This window comes from Sebastes umbrosus, chromosome 15, assembly GCF_015220745.1.
Source record: "Sebastes umbrosus isolate fSebUmb1 chromosome 15, fSebUmb1.pri, whole genome shotgun sequence".
Taxonomy (NCBI): Eukaryota; Metazoa; Chordata; class Actinopteri; order Perciformes; family Sebastidae; genus Sebastes; species Sebastes umbrosus.
In genome coordinates, this window is record NC_051283.1 from 16,282,517 (window position 1) to 16,296,715 (window position 14,199).

Here is a 14,199-nt window from a genome sequence, read left to right on the forward strand (position 1 = left end):
TTGTGTTAATATCAGTAAAGGAGGTGAAACTTATGCACAAATCTATTCCTTTATATCTTCAGAGATTACAGTTAAATTGTCCTCCAAAAGAGTGGAAATGATATTGACTTAGTTGAGGACCTGTGGTCAGTGGTCCACTGGCCCCACCCTGCAGTTTCCACCTCATTAGAGGAACAAAAGGTCCTCATTAACCCTCTAATGTCCCAGCAGGACTTTAGCCTCTCCTCCTTCAGGCTGCAGCTGGTAGTTCCTCCATCTGCTCAACAGGGGGCAGCACACACCATGGACTCAGTGCTACACCCATCACTGAGTCCTCATTCAGCTCCTTATTTCACCAGCCCACAAAGCAGTTACATCACTTACTCTGTACACACATTTACTCATGATGCTCTCCAATTCTGGCTGTAATGTGTTTGGTACCTGATATACCAACTTTCTGCAGCACTTTATGTTTTATAATAAAATGTAAAAACAAAATGAAGCTTTTGGTTGTTTTCAATAAGATTAGTAATATTAGTAATCAAGAAGATTTTTTTTCTGCAGATAAACACAGTATGGCCTATTTTGCCCTAACATGTACACAACACACACAGTTTCCATAGTATATAATATATACAATACATACAATATGTGCCATTATATTTTATTTAGGGCTGTCAATCGATTAAAATATTTAATCGCAAATTAATCTCACAATTTTTATCTGTTCAATTTGTACCTTAAAGGGAGATTTGTCAAGTATTTAATACTCTCATCAACGTGGGAGTGGGCAAATATGCTTGCTTTATGCAAATGTATGTATATATATTATTATTGGAAATCAATTAACAACACAAAACAATGACAAATATTGTCCAGAAACCCTCACAGGTAGTACCATATGATCAGTATCTTCACTCTAGCTTTAAAACTGAGCCTGTTACAACCTAATTGCAAGTTGCGTTAATGTGTTAAAGAAATTAGTGGCGCTAAAACAAATTTGAATTGACACGTTATTATCGTGTTAACTTTGACAGCCCTAATTATATTATATTATATTATATTATATTACATTGTATTGTATTGTATTGTATTGTATTGTATTGTATTGTATTATATTATATTATATTATATTATATTATATTATATTATATTATATTATTTTATTTTATTTTATTTTATTTTATTTTATTTTATTTTATTTTATTTTATTATATTCTTCTAATTATTAATGAGAGTAGAAGAATAAGAATGCATCAGATTTCACAAACTGATCATAAGTTGTTTTATATAAAATCTGTAAAGAATCTAGTATCAACTGGTGCAGTAAAAAGTCAAATATTTCCCTCTGAAGTGTCGTGGAGTAGAAGTATAAAGTAGCTTAAAGTGGAAATACTCAAGTAAAGTACAAACACCTTGAATGGTGAATGAATGAAACCACACAGCATAGTTTCATACATGGTTACTGTGTATCATTGAGATGCTGTGTGAACGACACAGTGGAGCTCAGACGAGGTGAGAATCACTGGCATGTAACCAAAACCCTTTCACCTGAAAGCACCATTGTTCTTGTTTAATAAGCCACATTCAGCCAGTGTTTGTCACCTCATTAATACAGCTGTGGTTTCTGATGGGGATGGCTTTGTGGAGGGACAAACTCCTTTTGCATCTACTAAATATGTATTAAGTGTACTTGTCTTAAACAAAATAAACTCAAATGTATTGAAGTGCAAATTAGGCTGACATGCTTGCGTTGGCCTCCTGAATGTGTGCTGTTTTGGACACAAATAAAGGCTTATAATAATACTTGCCTCATGTTCTTTTGCTTAATATCCTTATTATAAAATCAACTTTTGTGTGACAATAATTTCAACAGATATGCTTTAATAAAATATACCCATTTTTTTTTAATTTAACTCATTAACTTTTCAAATTGTGCAAACATGACTAGTGACCTACTGCCATGTTTTCTTTCTTGTAACAGGAAAGGTAATGTGTCATTTGTCTAACAGAATTGTTATGAGTTTTTTTTTCATTTAGAACTTAATATTATAATTATATAATATTTTTCCCACCAGGTGAAGACAACGAACAAACTATTGTTTCCTTATTATTGTCTGCTAATAAATGATTCATTTGCATCACTTAATGTGTGTGGATTTATTTGCATGCTGTGTTGCACACTTATTGAAGAAAAACAACAATAACACAAAATCATTTGTTTTTACATTTTATTATAAAAGTGCTGCAGAAAGTTGGTATATCAGGTACCAAACACATTACAGCCAGAAACGGAGAGCATCATGGGTAAATGTTTGTACAGAGTAAGTGATGTAACTGCTGTGTGGGCTGGTGAAATAAGGAGCTCTTTTGTAGACAGGGGAATGAGGACTGAGTGCACACCTGCATCCTCTTAGTAGTGAGTCCACGGTGTGTTGAGCAGATATGGGAAACCTCCAGCTGCAGCCTGAAAGAGGAGAGGCTCCTCAGAGTCCCAGCTGAAGCTCCTCTTTGAGGGCCGAGGCTGCTGCTGCTCCTCTCTGACCGGCACGCTGGACAGAGGAGAAGCTCTGGAGGCCCGAGCAGAGGGACTGTCTCTCTTCAGGATGGACTCGATGGAGAAAGGACCGCTGAACTTCACCTCACATCTGATCTGAACAGCTCTGCAGGCTGCAGGTTCAGGAGAGTGGAGAGCTGAGCAGTGCTCCGATGATCTCCTCATGGTGTCCGGCTTCACTTTGGAGGCCAACTCAGGGAAGAGCTGCAGGATCCCTTTGAAGTGACGACGCACCATCTTTGCTGTGATCTGACTGGGGTCCAGTTTCCAGTGGTTTCTGTTACTGTCATGCAAATCTGAACCCACTGGGATCTGAAAAAAAACACAACACAGGGGTTGTTAGACACAGAGGTTAAGTTGTTTAATACAATAATGAATGTGTTCATATGAAAAATCAAAAGTTTGAGAATGAAAACTCACCTTGACCAAACATTTGGTGGTTGACAAACAAACTCTGATGTTGTTCTCGACAAATTTTCTGTCTTCAGAGATGAATGGTGCCAGTCTGTCCATCAACTGCAAAAACAACAGGTTGAAATTAAATTAAAGGTTTAAAAGTTATGTTTTTCATACAATATTCTTGAACTGTCTTTGCAAAATGTCTCGACTCTTTCTTACCTGAGTGGAAGTGAGCATCTTGCCTGGAGCGTCTTGGAGGACGACAGCAATCTTAGCCAGGTAGGTGGTTCTCTTCCTGATCAGACCTTCTTGCTGAGAGCTGCTGGCTGCAACAAAGAGAGGCAGCTGAGCTCCAAACTTCTCCGTCCTGGTCTGCATCTTGTTTGGTGAAGAATCAGAGGAGTCCGGTCACATACACACACACAGAGTAGTAGTGTGATCACAACCTCACTGAGAGAGCAGATGTGGACCAGAGGTGGTCGGCTCTGGATATAAGTCCTGTTGGGACAATAGGACATTAGAGGGTGTGCACTGCAGGTTGATGGGGACCTTTTGATAAGTAGATGAGCCGTTACTGCTGGAGGTGGAGCCACTGATCTCTGTAATATAGTCTATTCCCAAAAGGTCATCAGCATCTCTATGGATGCACTGAGACTTGGACACAAAGTCCTAAATTGTTGTAAATCATATTTTTCTTACTTTGTATTGCAGATTATTTGTACAGAAAACATTGAATTATAGCGTCCGTCAGTCAGTGTTGTACTCACCCTGAGGTGGTTGCCAGTGGACATGTGGTCTTATTCCCATTCTCTCAGATTTCAAAGTGGAATTTATTAAGGGGAGACACCCCAGGTTATTACTTACATTAAGAGAAATATTTTTTGTATTCCAAATTTTCTGAAAATGTATGTTTAAATATTCAAATGAGGCATTAGCTTATCAAATATTTGCTAATTTGCATACATTTCCAGAACAGAAATCTTAACATTGGATAAAGCCAAGTTAAAAATTATTGTTTCATTTTGTTGACATATTAGAGTCAACGGTTTGTAACAGAGGGGATTTGGATATCTCTATTCATCACTTCATAAATGAGAAAATACAGTCAACAGCCATAAAAAAATACAGTTTTTAGGATTAAATTGTTATATAAATCAGGATATGAATGATAAACAAATCCCTCATTAAAAACCTTCAGAATCTAGATAGGAATGAAATTGGAAAGTGGACTGTATGTAAGTGCTACTGAAGTGGAGATTTCTGGATCAGAGTGAGCAAATAGCCTTTAAAGACATATGTATTATAAAATTCAATTCCAAGTTGCAAGACACTACAGGTGAATAGGGTAACAATCTTTAACTAATACATACAGTATCACTGTGAAAATTCCCCAAATAAGCATCTACACAAGAAACAAGCCCAAAAACCTTCAAACACATGCATACATTTTCTTCTTACATATACATATTATTTATAATATTAAATTTATTTGATATATGAAAATGTGCATTAAATATATGAATATGAGAGTAAATGTGTGAATGTATAAGTGAAAATATATAAAATATGTGAGTTAAAATTCATGAATGTGTGAGTGAATATATATAAAAATGAGCATACAATGTACGAACGTGTAAATTAAAATATATAAATATGAGAATAAAAATGTGTGGGTGTAAGAATGAAAATAAATTAATGTGCGAGTGAAAATATATGTATGTGATGGGAGAATGTATGTGTGTGTGAGTGCCAGAATGAATTTGGTCTTGTTCGGCCCCTCATAAATATCCCAGGGTTTTGACACTGTCTTTGAAGCAAGTTAACCGTTATCAAGATTATGAAGATATAAAACAGACTCTGCCTCAGCATCCAAACGCTTTTGTTATTAGTTTCAGAAAAGTTAAGCTAGATACTGGCAAGATGGTGGACATTGTTTATCAAATACTGGCTACTTACAAAGTCTAATATTATAAAACACTAAGATCAATAAAAGCTAATATTCATAGACTAGCTTTTAATTTATCAAGCATCTATATTGACTCTCTCTAATGTTGTGTACAGAGGTTTTTAAAAGATAACATAATACATATTTAGTAGTAGATGAAACTCCAGTGCCCCTTCACAAACAAGTAAATCCTTAGGCTGTACTAAACACTGGAATGCAGCACTTCAATTGGCTGAATACATCAAACACAATGGATCTGAGTGATTTACACCTCATCTGAGCTTCATTCACATTCAGTTCAACTAAACCCAAAACCCACCTGGAGTATTTCACTGTAACACACAGTAAACACATTTTAAAGTGAGTTTTCGGTTTCTACATAGATATTATGGCAAACAGGCTAATTTTAACCACACTAAATGAAGTGAAATGTGATATATTATAATTGTTTACAGAGCTTATACAGTATGAGGCATACACTTTATTTACTATATGATCTGTCCTTGATCAAAATGCCTTGCCTGAATTCAGAACCACTGAGTTGGTTGCTCTGGAAAGAAAATGTCACTGCCTAAAGAAAATAAAAAATATCTACCTCTCCATTATTAGTTGAATAACTAACTTGTAAAATGTCAATAAATTGAATAATCACAATCAAGGCTGGGAGTGAATTGCCTCTCTTAAATCTACATGAGGCATATGGTGATTTCTGAGGGAAATAGCTATTATAATGGATGAACACTGGGTCCTTTTTGGAGATACTTTCAATTCAGGAGCAGAACCACACCTTAAACACACCTTAAATACACCGTGCACGCCCGTTTGTTGTAGTTTTCCGAGCCCCACCCTCCGTCCCTCTGTTTCTCCTCTTATCATCTCTCACAGGGTCTCCTGAGGGCCACAACACAGCCATTCACCATCCCATACGTTTCATATTCAATAAACAATTTCTTATTTGACGGTCAGTGCCTGTGAATTACCTGGGTGGTCTACGTCAGTCCTAATGTAATAGTGACATTTTCATTCATCTGACAACTTTCCTGAGTAGAGCTGCAACAAATAAACCAATTCATTGATTAGTTGTAAACTATTAAATTAATTAACAACTATTTTGATAATCGATTAATCATTTTTTTGTTTGTTTTTTAAGCAATTAAGGTCAAAATCCTCTGATTTCAGCTTCTAAAATGTGAATATTTTCTGGTTTCTTTACTCTTCTATGACAGTAGACTGAACATATTGGAGTTGTGGACAAAACCTGAGTAAAACCGGGAACCCACTAAAATCTGGATTAACCCATTCCAGCAGGTTCAGCAATGTTATCCAGATACTTTGCTAAACCAGCTTCTTGGAAAAGACCCCAGAGCAGCTGAGAAACACAGCTTCCATCAAAGATCAAAGTGAAATCCGCTTGTTGGTCAAAATGGGAACCTGCAGCCCCCCATCCCTCCATCAGAGATCAAAACTTGTTTTTCAGCACAGGTAATGTGTTGATGCATCTGAATGGGGATCACTGATGTAAATGACCATCATCATTAGTAGGGGACAAAGGGCAATAGCTTTGACTTTAAAGGAGTGATGAGAGACGTGCAAACTGCTGCAATATGATTAGATTGCTCATTGGAATGTCACTTTGTGTATTATCAGCCTCTGAAAGCTGAAAAACAACATCTTTATGTTGTCTCTTCTTACAACTTAAGACACAAGGCTGGACAAAATGTAAGATGGAATCATGTAGTTTCAGGTTTATGTAGTAATTATACTGCAGTTAAAATGTCCAAAGTGACATAGATTGAAGGAGGAACAACACACACCTGCAGATAGTTGAGAATCAGCAGCTCCACTGTGAAAACTACTCCAATGTGAGTACTACACATTAGTTCACTTTTAAGATTATTCAAAAGTACTGAAATATAGTCTAAAACTGATTTATGTTAATCATTTTAAATGTTTGTTTTTTAGAACGTGTTTCAATAATGTCACTAAAGCTTCAAAAGTTGACAACACTTTGGATATTTTTTTGGATATATGTATAGTAGTTTGTTGATTTACTGTGGCTTGGCTTGTTCGTCATTTGTACATTGCTTTGGACAAAAGCTTCTTCTAATTAATAGGGGTGAGAACCAGAGGTGTATATCAAATATCAAATAAAAGCTCTTGGTGAACACGAAGTGAAGTCTAAACCAATCCAGAGTTATAAATCAAAAACCAAAAGGACCTACGACTGAACACATTGAACTTTTTGGGACCAAAAGGGCGTAAAAAAGACATATCTTTTTAAATAAATGTAAACATATTGATCATTAAGTACATTGTCATCCACATGTTTATGACATTTTAATATTAACAATTTAATAAACAAAGTCAGGACAAGGTATGATGAAAGTTTTTTTTCTTTTGCCTCTCCTGTAAAGTTGGTCACTTACACCCCTCTGGTTCTCGCCTCTCCAAATGTAAATGTATATTTTTGTGTATTTTACTTTGAATGAAGCCTCAAAACCAAACAAATGCCATCAGAATGTCCTCTAATAATTACACATTTCTAATATTAATGTATATGCAATGTTAAGACTTCTCTTACATTAGTTAAAGTTTAGATATAAAGTCTGAAAATCTAACCGCTAATGAACAAAGAGGCAGGTCAGATATAGAGATGCTGATGACCTTTTGGGAATAGACTTTATTACAGAGATCAGTGGCTCCACCTCCAGCAGTAACGGCTCATCTACTTATCAAAGGGTCCTCATCAACCTGCAGTGCACACCCTCTAATGTCCTATTGTCCCAACAGGACTTATATCCAGAGCTGACAACCTCTGGTCCACATCTGCTCTCTCAGTGAGGTTGTGATCACACTCCTCTGATTCTTCACCAAACAAGATGCAGACCAGGACGGAGAAGTTTGGAGCTCAGCTGCCTCTCTTTGTTGCAGCCAGCAGCAGCTCTCAGCGAGGAGGTCTGGTCAGGAAGAGAACCACCTACCTGGCTAAGATCGCTGTCGTCCTCCAAGACGCTCCAGGCAAGATGCTCACTTTCACCCAGGTAAGAAAGAGTCGAGACATTTTGCAAAGACTGTTGAAGAATATTGTATGAAAAACATAATTTGTAAACCTTTAATTTAATTTCAACCTGTTGTTTTTGCAGTTGATGGACAGACTGGCACCATTCATCTCTGAAGACAGAAAATCTGTTGAGAACAACATCAGAGTTTGTTTGTCAACCACCAAATGTTTGGTCAAGGTGAGTTTTCATTCCAAAAACCTTGTGATATTTCAACTGAACAGATTCATTATTGTATTAAACAACTTAACCTCTGTGTCTAACAACCCCTGTGTTGTGTTTTTCAGATCCCAGTGGTTCCAGATTCACTGGACAGTAAGAGAAACTACTGGAAACTGGACCCCAGTCAGATCACAGCAAAGATGGTGCGTCGTCACTTCAAAGGGATCCTGCAGCTCTTCCCTGAGCTGGCCTCCAAAGTGGAGCCGGATACCAGGAGGAGATCATCGGAGCACTGCTCAGCTCTCCACTCTCCTGAACCTGCAGCCTGCAGAGCTGATCAGATCAGATGTGAGGTGAAGTTCAGCGGTCCTTTCTCCATCGAGTCCATCCTGAAGAGAGACAGTCCCTCTGCTCGGGCCTCCAGAGCTTCTCCTCTGTCCAGCGTGCCGGTCAGAGAGGAGCAGCCTCGGCCCACAAAGAGGAGCTTCAGCTGGGACTCTGAGGAGCCTCTCCTCCTTCAGGCTGCAGCTGGAGGTTCACCCATCTGCTCAACACACCGTGGACTCACTGCTAAGAGGATGCAGGTGTGCACTCAGTCCTCATTCCCTGTCTATGGAAGAGCTCCTTATTTCACCAGCCCACACAGCAGTTACATCACTGTACCCGCATTTAACCATGATGCTCTCCGTTTCTGTTTGTAAAAGTATTTTCCTTACTCCCTACTTGCACTTTTTCATTTTCATTTTTTTTCATTATATGTTTTTGAGTGGACCGAACACTTTCAGAGAGATTTTTCTTCGAAATCAGACACACATTTTCAACTCACACAAGGCCCATAAATGGTATCGTGTGTCTCATTGTGTCATATTTCTTTTATTTGTGTCTGTGTTTTTGTTAGCAGATAACTCAGTTAAAATCTCCTGAAGCTCTACTTGATTAGCGGTCTGTGTGTAATATGCTTACTGGGGCATTTCATACATTTTTTTCTTTTGTGTTTGAGGTCACCATCTGACCATAAGAGGGCAGCATAGTATTTCAAAGTTTAGCCTGAAATGCAATAATGTGAACACACTCCTTTTGTATCAAATGAACAATTAAAGGGTTTTCTTCTGCATCCTGGTACTTTAAATTTGATTTTGTTGATCTTTATTAGATATTTCCTCCAAAACTCACCTGGAAGTCTAGGTCATTACACGTTTAGGGTGTAAAACATCTAATGGTGCATGCCATTAGTAACCACACCAAAAACTACAAACCATATGAACCATGCAAGTTGGTGCATTTGTTAGATTTGAACTTTGAAACCTGCTCCCTGAGGTTGCAATCACCCTATTTACTCCTTGACATTATACTTGAGTTGACTGACCACCGTGGCAAGGTTAAGGTGAGCAAATATGTAACTGATGAACTCTGTTTGCTTTTCTATTTGCAGTACATCTGCGCTGCAATGTACATCGCCTGGACCATAACCTACTTAGTTTGTCTGAACATCGTTCTAATTATAGGAGGTAGAAGTTGCATGATGATAAATTAAGGCAAGCAGAATGATTTCTTTGTTTTAGCATCAAATACTCAGTTTGTGGACTGTGTGGGGTGGAGTCACATTAGTTGACCATTCAGCCATATAGGATTTAGTCAGGATACAAAGACCCAGAGTCAGGGATTATGAAAAAACAAACAAACCCTACATTAATATCTGCTTACACAATGGCTCTTCACATGCTGTACTGACATTTTCACATAAGAGAATGGGAGGCCACTCTCCATCACCACGTCTTGCAGTCAGGTCACTGGGAAGTCAGAAACACAGGCAAGACAGGTATTCAGTCAGGGCCCACTCACTCAACACAAGACTTCACAAACAGGCTTGGTAGCATGTGGTAAGGAAGACTCTAAATAGTGTGCAAGTGTCAGGGATTACCTGAGATGTTTAGAAGAAAACTGCTGTCAGACTGAAGAATGCAGAATTTACGCTGACGTCATGACGTTATGTTGTCCAGCCCGTCAAACTGCAGGTTCTCATCAAAGTTTGTCCAATTCTTCTTAATCCAAGCATAGAACTCAAATATTAGATTGGTCTAAGGTTGGTGGTCTGAGGCTCAACTTGGATTTAAGAGATTTAAAGATGCTTATTTTAAGGTTCATACTTGTATTTTGGGTTTCTACTAGAACACGTTTACATGCTTTAATGTTCAAAAATGCGTTATTTTTCTCATACCGGCTGTGCTGCAGCACCTCTTTTCAACCTCTGTCTGAAACGCTCTGTTTGAGCTCCTGACCCCCCCCCCCCCCCCCCCCCGGTCTGCTCTGATTGGTCAGCTGGCCTACTCTGTTGTGATTGGTCAACCGAACCAAACTCTTCGGACTCCGCTCCAGCTCCGCTTTAACTAGCCTTGTTTGAGGGCGTACCAAACTAGTCTATAGGCAGGTATTATGCAAATGTCTTACTTGGTGACATCACCACGTTACAGAAGAAAAGGTGGCATGTCAAGTGAGGTGTTACAGGCAGTTCATGAACAGTGTTTCTGTGGGGGAGAGTAAATCCATTTGGCGTGGACTTTGGACTTTGTAACTTTGCAGAACTTTTACATGAACAGAAAATCTATATAACACACTAAAGGAAAGGGAAAAGCACAAAAGCATAATAGGTCCTCTTTAAATCATAAGCCCCCACATAAAATAATGTTAACAAGAGGACACAGTGCAAAATCTCCAACATGTTGAATCTCGTCGCCACAGCTCATTGGTGGTAAATAGGCTTTATGTCATATTTCTAAACTTGAAATGATGAGTGTCATAGTGTTTGAGTTATGAAGCAAATTACCCAGTATATCTGAGGTCAGGTTTAGATGTTCATTCTTATTAATTTTATCTCCTTACTTTGCAGCCCTCATCAATGTCAGGAATTTCTCGCAGATAACATCAGAGCATGTGAGTCTTGCGGTCAAACTGAGGGAGGTCTGTCATGAGACGAGAACTTGGCTGGACCGACGGCAAGGAAGAGGAGTTGGGTGAGCTCAGCATTTGGCACCGTATGCCCACGACATACTTCCACCCTGTGGGATTACTGGTGGACGACCTAGATTGTGACGCAGTCCTCCTGCCTTCCATCTTTTTTCCCCCTCCCTCCCTCCCTCCCTCCCTCCCTCCGCTGACTAGTCAACAGAGATTACACTCAAGAGAGCAGAGCCTGGCAGTCAGACAGAGCTGCTGAGCATGTGACTGACTGAGTGACACGCTGAGGGACGGGAGACAAAAGAAACACTTCTCTTTCCTTTTTCTTCACTGCTTCTCATTTTCCTGTCCTCTATTTATTCACTCATGCTTTTGTGCAATTTACACATCGCTTTTCATCCTCCAGAGCAGCTTCTTTAGGGCTATTTTATTAAGAAAAAGGCCTTATAGCCAGGCACAGAAACGGCTTTGTTTTGAATGTTTACAAGCCCCAGATTTCACCTACAAGTGTTAAACTTAAAATGATACCAGGAGATCGAGCTGACAAGATTTCCTTTAATTGCACAATCAGAGGAAACAGGAGCTTGTCTGTCTGTCTGTCTGTCTGTCTGTCTGTCTGTCTGTCCATCCGTCTGTCTGTCCATCTGTCTGTCTGTCTTTCTGTCTGTCCGTCCGTCCGTCCGTCCGTCCGTCTGTCTACTGTTAAGGATTAACTTCAGTTGCTGGTTTGTGTTTACTGATTGAGTAAACTGGTTCAAGCATTAATCCCCTTGGTTGCTGTATTGTGCAGAGGATCCTCCCTGTATTTGCTGTATACGGGCCATGTATTGCTCTGGATGTCATAGATATCCTGACCTCGCCCCGTGTACGAGTGGCTCTGCATGTATTTGTGTGTTTTTATGTTACTCTGCTTGTAAACTGGTCTCACAAATCCATAACACAAAATTTAACCTTCACCCAAATGCAACCAAAATAAGCCTCTCCTCTCCTTTCAAATAAGTATTGCATGAGCATGCATATGCGCGCGGGCGTGTGTGTGTGTGTGTGTGTGTGTGTGTGTATGTATGTGTGTATGTAGGCTTCACGCTAATCTCTGGACAGCTCTTCTGCAGCTTGTTTACATGTAGGCCGGGAGACACCATGGGAACCTGCTGCTCTGAGGACAAATGCACTAATATTAGCTCTCAAACTTCCATTTCCTCCCATTTGATAGTGGATTCTCTAGAGTAATGACAAAATACCTTACTTTCATTGTTACTTATTGACTCATGCTTTGTACTATTATAGCAAATACTACAATTTAATAAATGTAATACATAAGAAATATTGCAGCACACCCAGTTGTGGATGAAGTGTTCAGAAGTAAAAGTAGAAATATCAAAACACACTCAACTACAAGTTCTGCAGTTAAAATATTACTCAGGTAAAAGTACAGTATCAAAAGTATGTGTTTCATTAAACAGTAGAATGACTCCTATCAGTGTTATACTCAGTGGTGGAAGAAGTACTCAGATAATTTACTTAAGTAAAAGTAGAAATACCATAAAATACTCCATTACCATTAAAAGTCTTAAATTCAAAGTACAAAAGTATTGACATCAGCAAATTGTTCTTAAACTATGAAAAGTAAAAGTACTAATTATGCAGAGTGGATCCTTTCACAGTGTTATATTATTTTAGAATATTATATTATTCTGTTTTTATCACTAGCGAATACATGTATGAGCATTTTAATGTTGTAGTTTCTCAATGTGGAGCCAATTTGAGATATTTTTGTCTACTAGTACTACTGCATAATATCCTATAACCATTTTTATATGTAAAAAGAAACTTACTATAAGGGTCAAATAAGTTTTAGTACAATATTTATCTCTGAAATGTAGTGGAGTGGAAGAATAAAGTAGCTTAAAATGGGAATACTCAAGTAAAGTACAAGTATCTCAAACAGTAATTGAATAAAAGTATTTAATTACACTCAACCATTATTATGTTAAGTAATTACTATTTCTGTATATTTATATATTTAATTATATATATTTATATTTATATATAAATATATTATAATTATAATATTAATATGAGTAATAATAATTAAAAAGTAATAATAATAAAATTAATAAATAATAAAAAATAATAAAAGTAATAATTAATATTATAATTATAATATATATATATATTATATATATATAAATACATATATATATATATATATATATATATATATATATATATATATAAATCTCTCTCTCTCTCTCTCTCTATATATATATATTATTTATATAAATGTAAAACCAGGTATCATCACAGTTCCTGCCTATAATAGCAGTAAACTACTACAGGTATGTTGCGTTCATGTTTTCTTAAAGGTGCAGATTATAGAGACTATAAAGATTATAAACTCCCAGCTCATTGTACTCGGTGTGCTCGTGTCGTAATGTCCTGAGTAATCTCTGAGTACTGGAGGTGTCCTAAAGGTGAGGCACTCCTCGGACGTAAGAGGTGATAAACAAGCTGCTGCACGTCGACATCCGCTTCACAACAAACAACAATCGGAGCAGTCACGTCCTGCTCGTCTTCCTCGTCTTCCTCGTCCTGCACCGCCCACAGCAGCTGCTCTTCCTCCCGAAACCACTGGATCATCATCATCATCATCACAGCCTGTTCATTCAGCCTGAGGGCGCTGCTGCGTTCAAGGGCTGGCCAGAAAAAACACATATCGCACGATCAGGTCTTTTGGGGATGACCATGCTTGTTGTTTAATTTTGTTTTTGAAGCTAATTTGTGCACTCTTGCATAGGCTTTTGAACAAAATCGTGCAACAGTATATCAATTTAGATTAGTATATAAGATAATATATAATTTTAGTTTAGTATTACAATCTCTATTCCCTTCATTGTCCACTATTATTATTTATATTAACAGATAATAATGCACACAGTGCACTTTCATAGACTAAGCTACTGGAGTTACCCTGCACTATACTCACTTTTAACAGTCTCTTCTGCACTATATTCACTTTTTTAATAGTCGTGTATCACAGTTGTTACCCTGCAGTATATTCAGTTTTAACAGTTTTCTTCATCTCCTTGTATTTTTATATCTAATATATTTGTTTTTGTACTTTGTACTTTGCACTACTAACT

The 14,199-nt window shown here is 37.8% G+C and overlaps 1 protein-coding gene and 1 pseudogene across 3 annotated transcripts; one reads left to right on the forward strand and one right to left on the reverse strand.

The window, feature by feature from the left end:
* Positions 1-2,258: 2,258 nt before the first annotated feature.
* On the reverse strand, positions 2,259-6,726 carry LOC119502880 (annotated as a pseudogene).
* On the forward strand, positions 6,252-9,213 carry si:rp71-45k5.2 (uncharacterized protein LOC560783 homolog). Of its 3 annotated transcripts, none has more exons than XM_037794149.1 (4): positions 6,252-6,362; positions 7,671-7,921; positions 8,024-8,119; positions 8,227-9,213. In XM_037794149.1, the coding sequence occupies exons 2-4, from the start codon at positions 7,760-7,762 to the stop codon at positions 8,800-8,802; spliced, it is 834 nt and encodes a 277-aa protein (XP_037650077.1). In that variant the 5' UTR covers positions 6,252-6,362; positions 7,671-7,759; the 3' UTR covers positions 8,803-9,213. The 3 variants fall into 3 exon arrangements, with proteins under 3 accessions (XP_037650077.1, XP_037650079.1, XP_037650078.1); XM_037794151.1 differs by lacking the exon at positions 6,252-6,362 and adding an exon at positions 6,501-6,599; XM_037794150.1 differs by lacking the exon at positions 6,252-6,362 and adding an exon at positions 6,611-6,742.
* Positions 9,214-14,199: the final 4,986 nt, after the last annotated feature.

Bases quoted from the DNA above. Each gene is read 5' to 3' on its own strand.
- si:rp71-45k5.2 (XM_037794149.1), top strand. From the start codon at position 7,760: ATGCAGACCAGGACGGAGAAGTTTGGAGCTCAGCTGCCTCTCTTTGTT. The intron at 7,922-8,023 runs GTAAGAAAGAGT...TTGTTTTTGCAG, and splicing joins AGATGCTCACTTTCACCCAG to TTGATGGACAGACTGGCACC. The intron at 8,120-8,226 runs GTGAGTTTTCAT...TGTGTTTTTCAG, and splicing joins CCACCAAATGTTTGGTCAAG to ATCCCAGTGGTTCCAGATTC.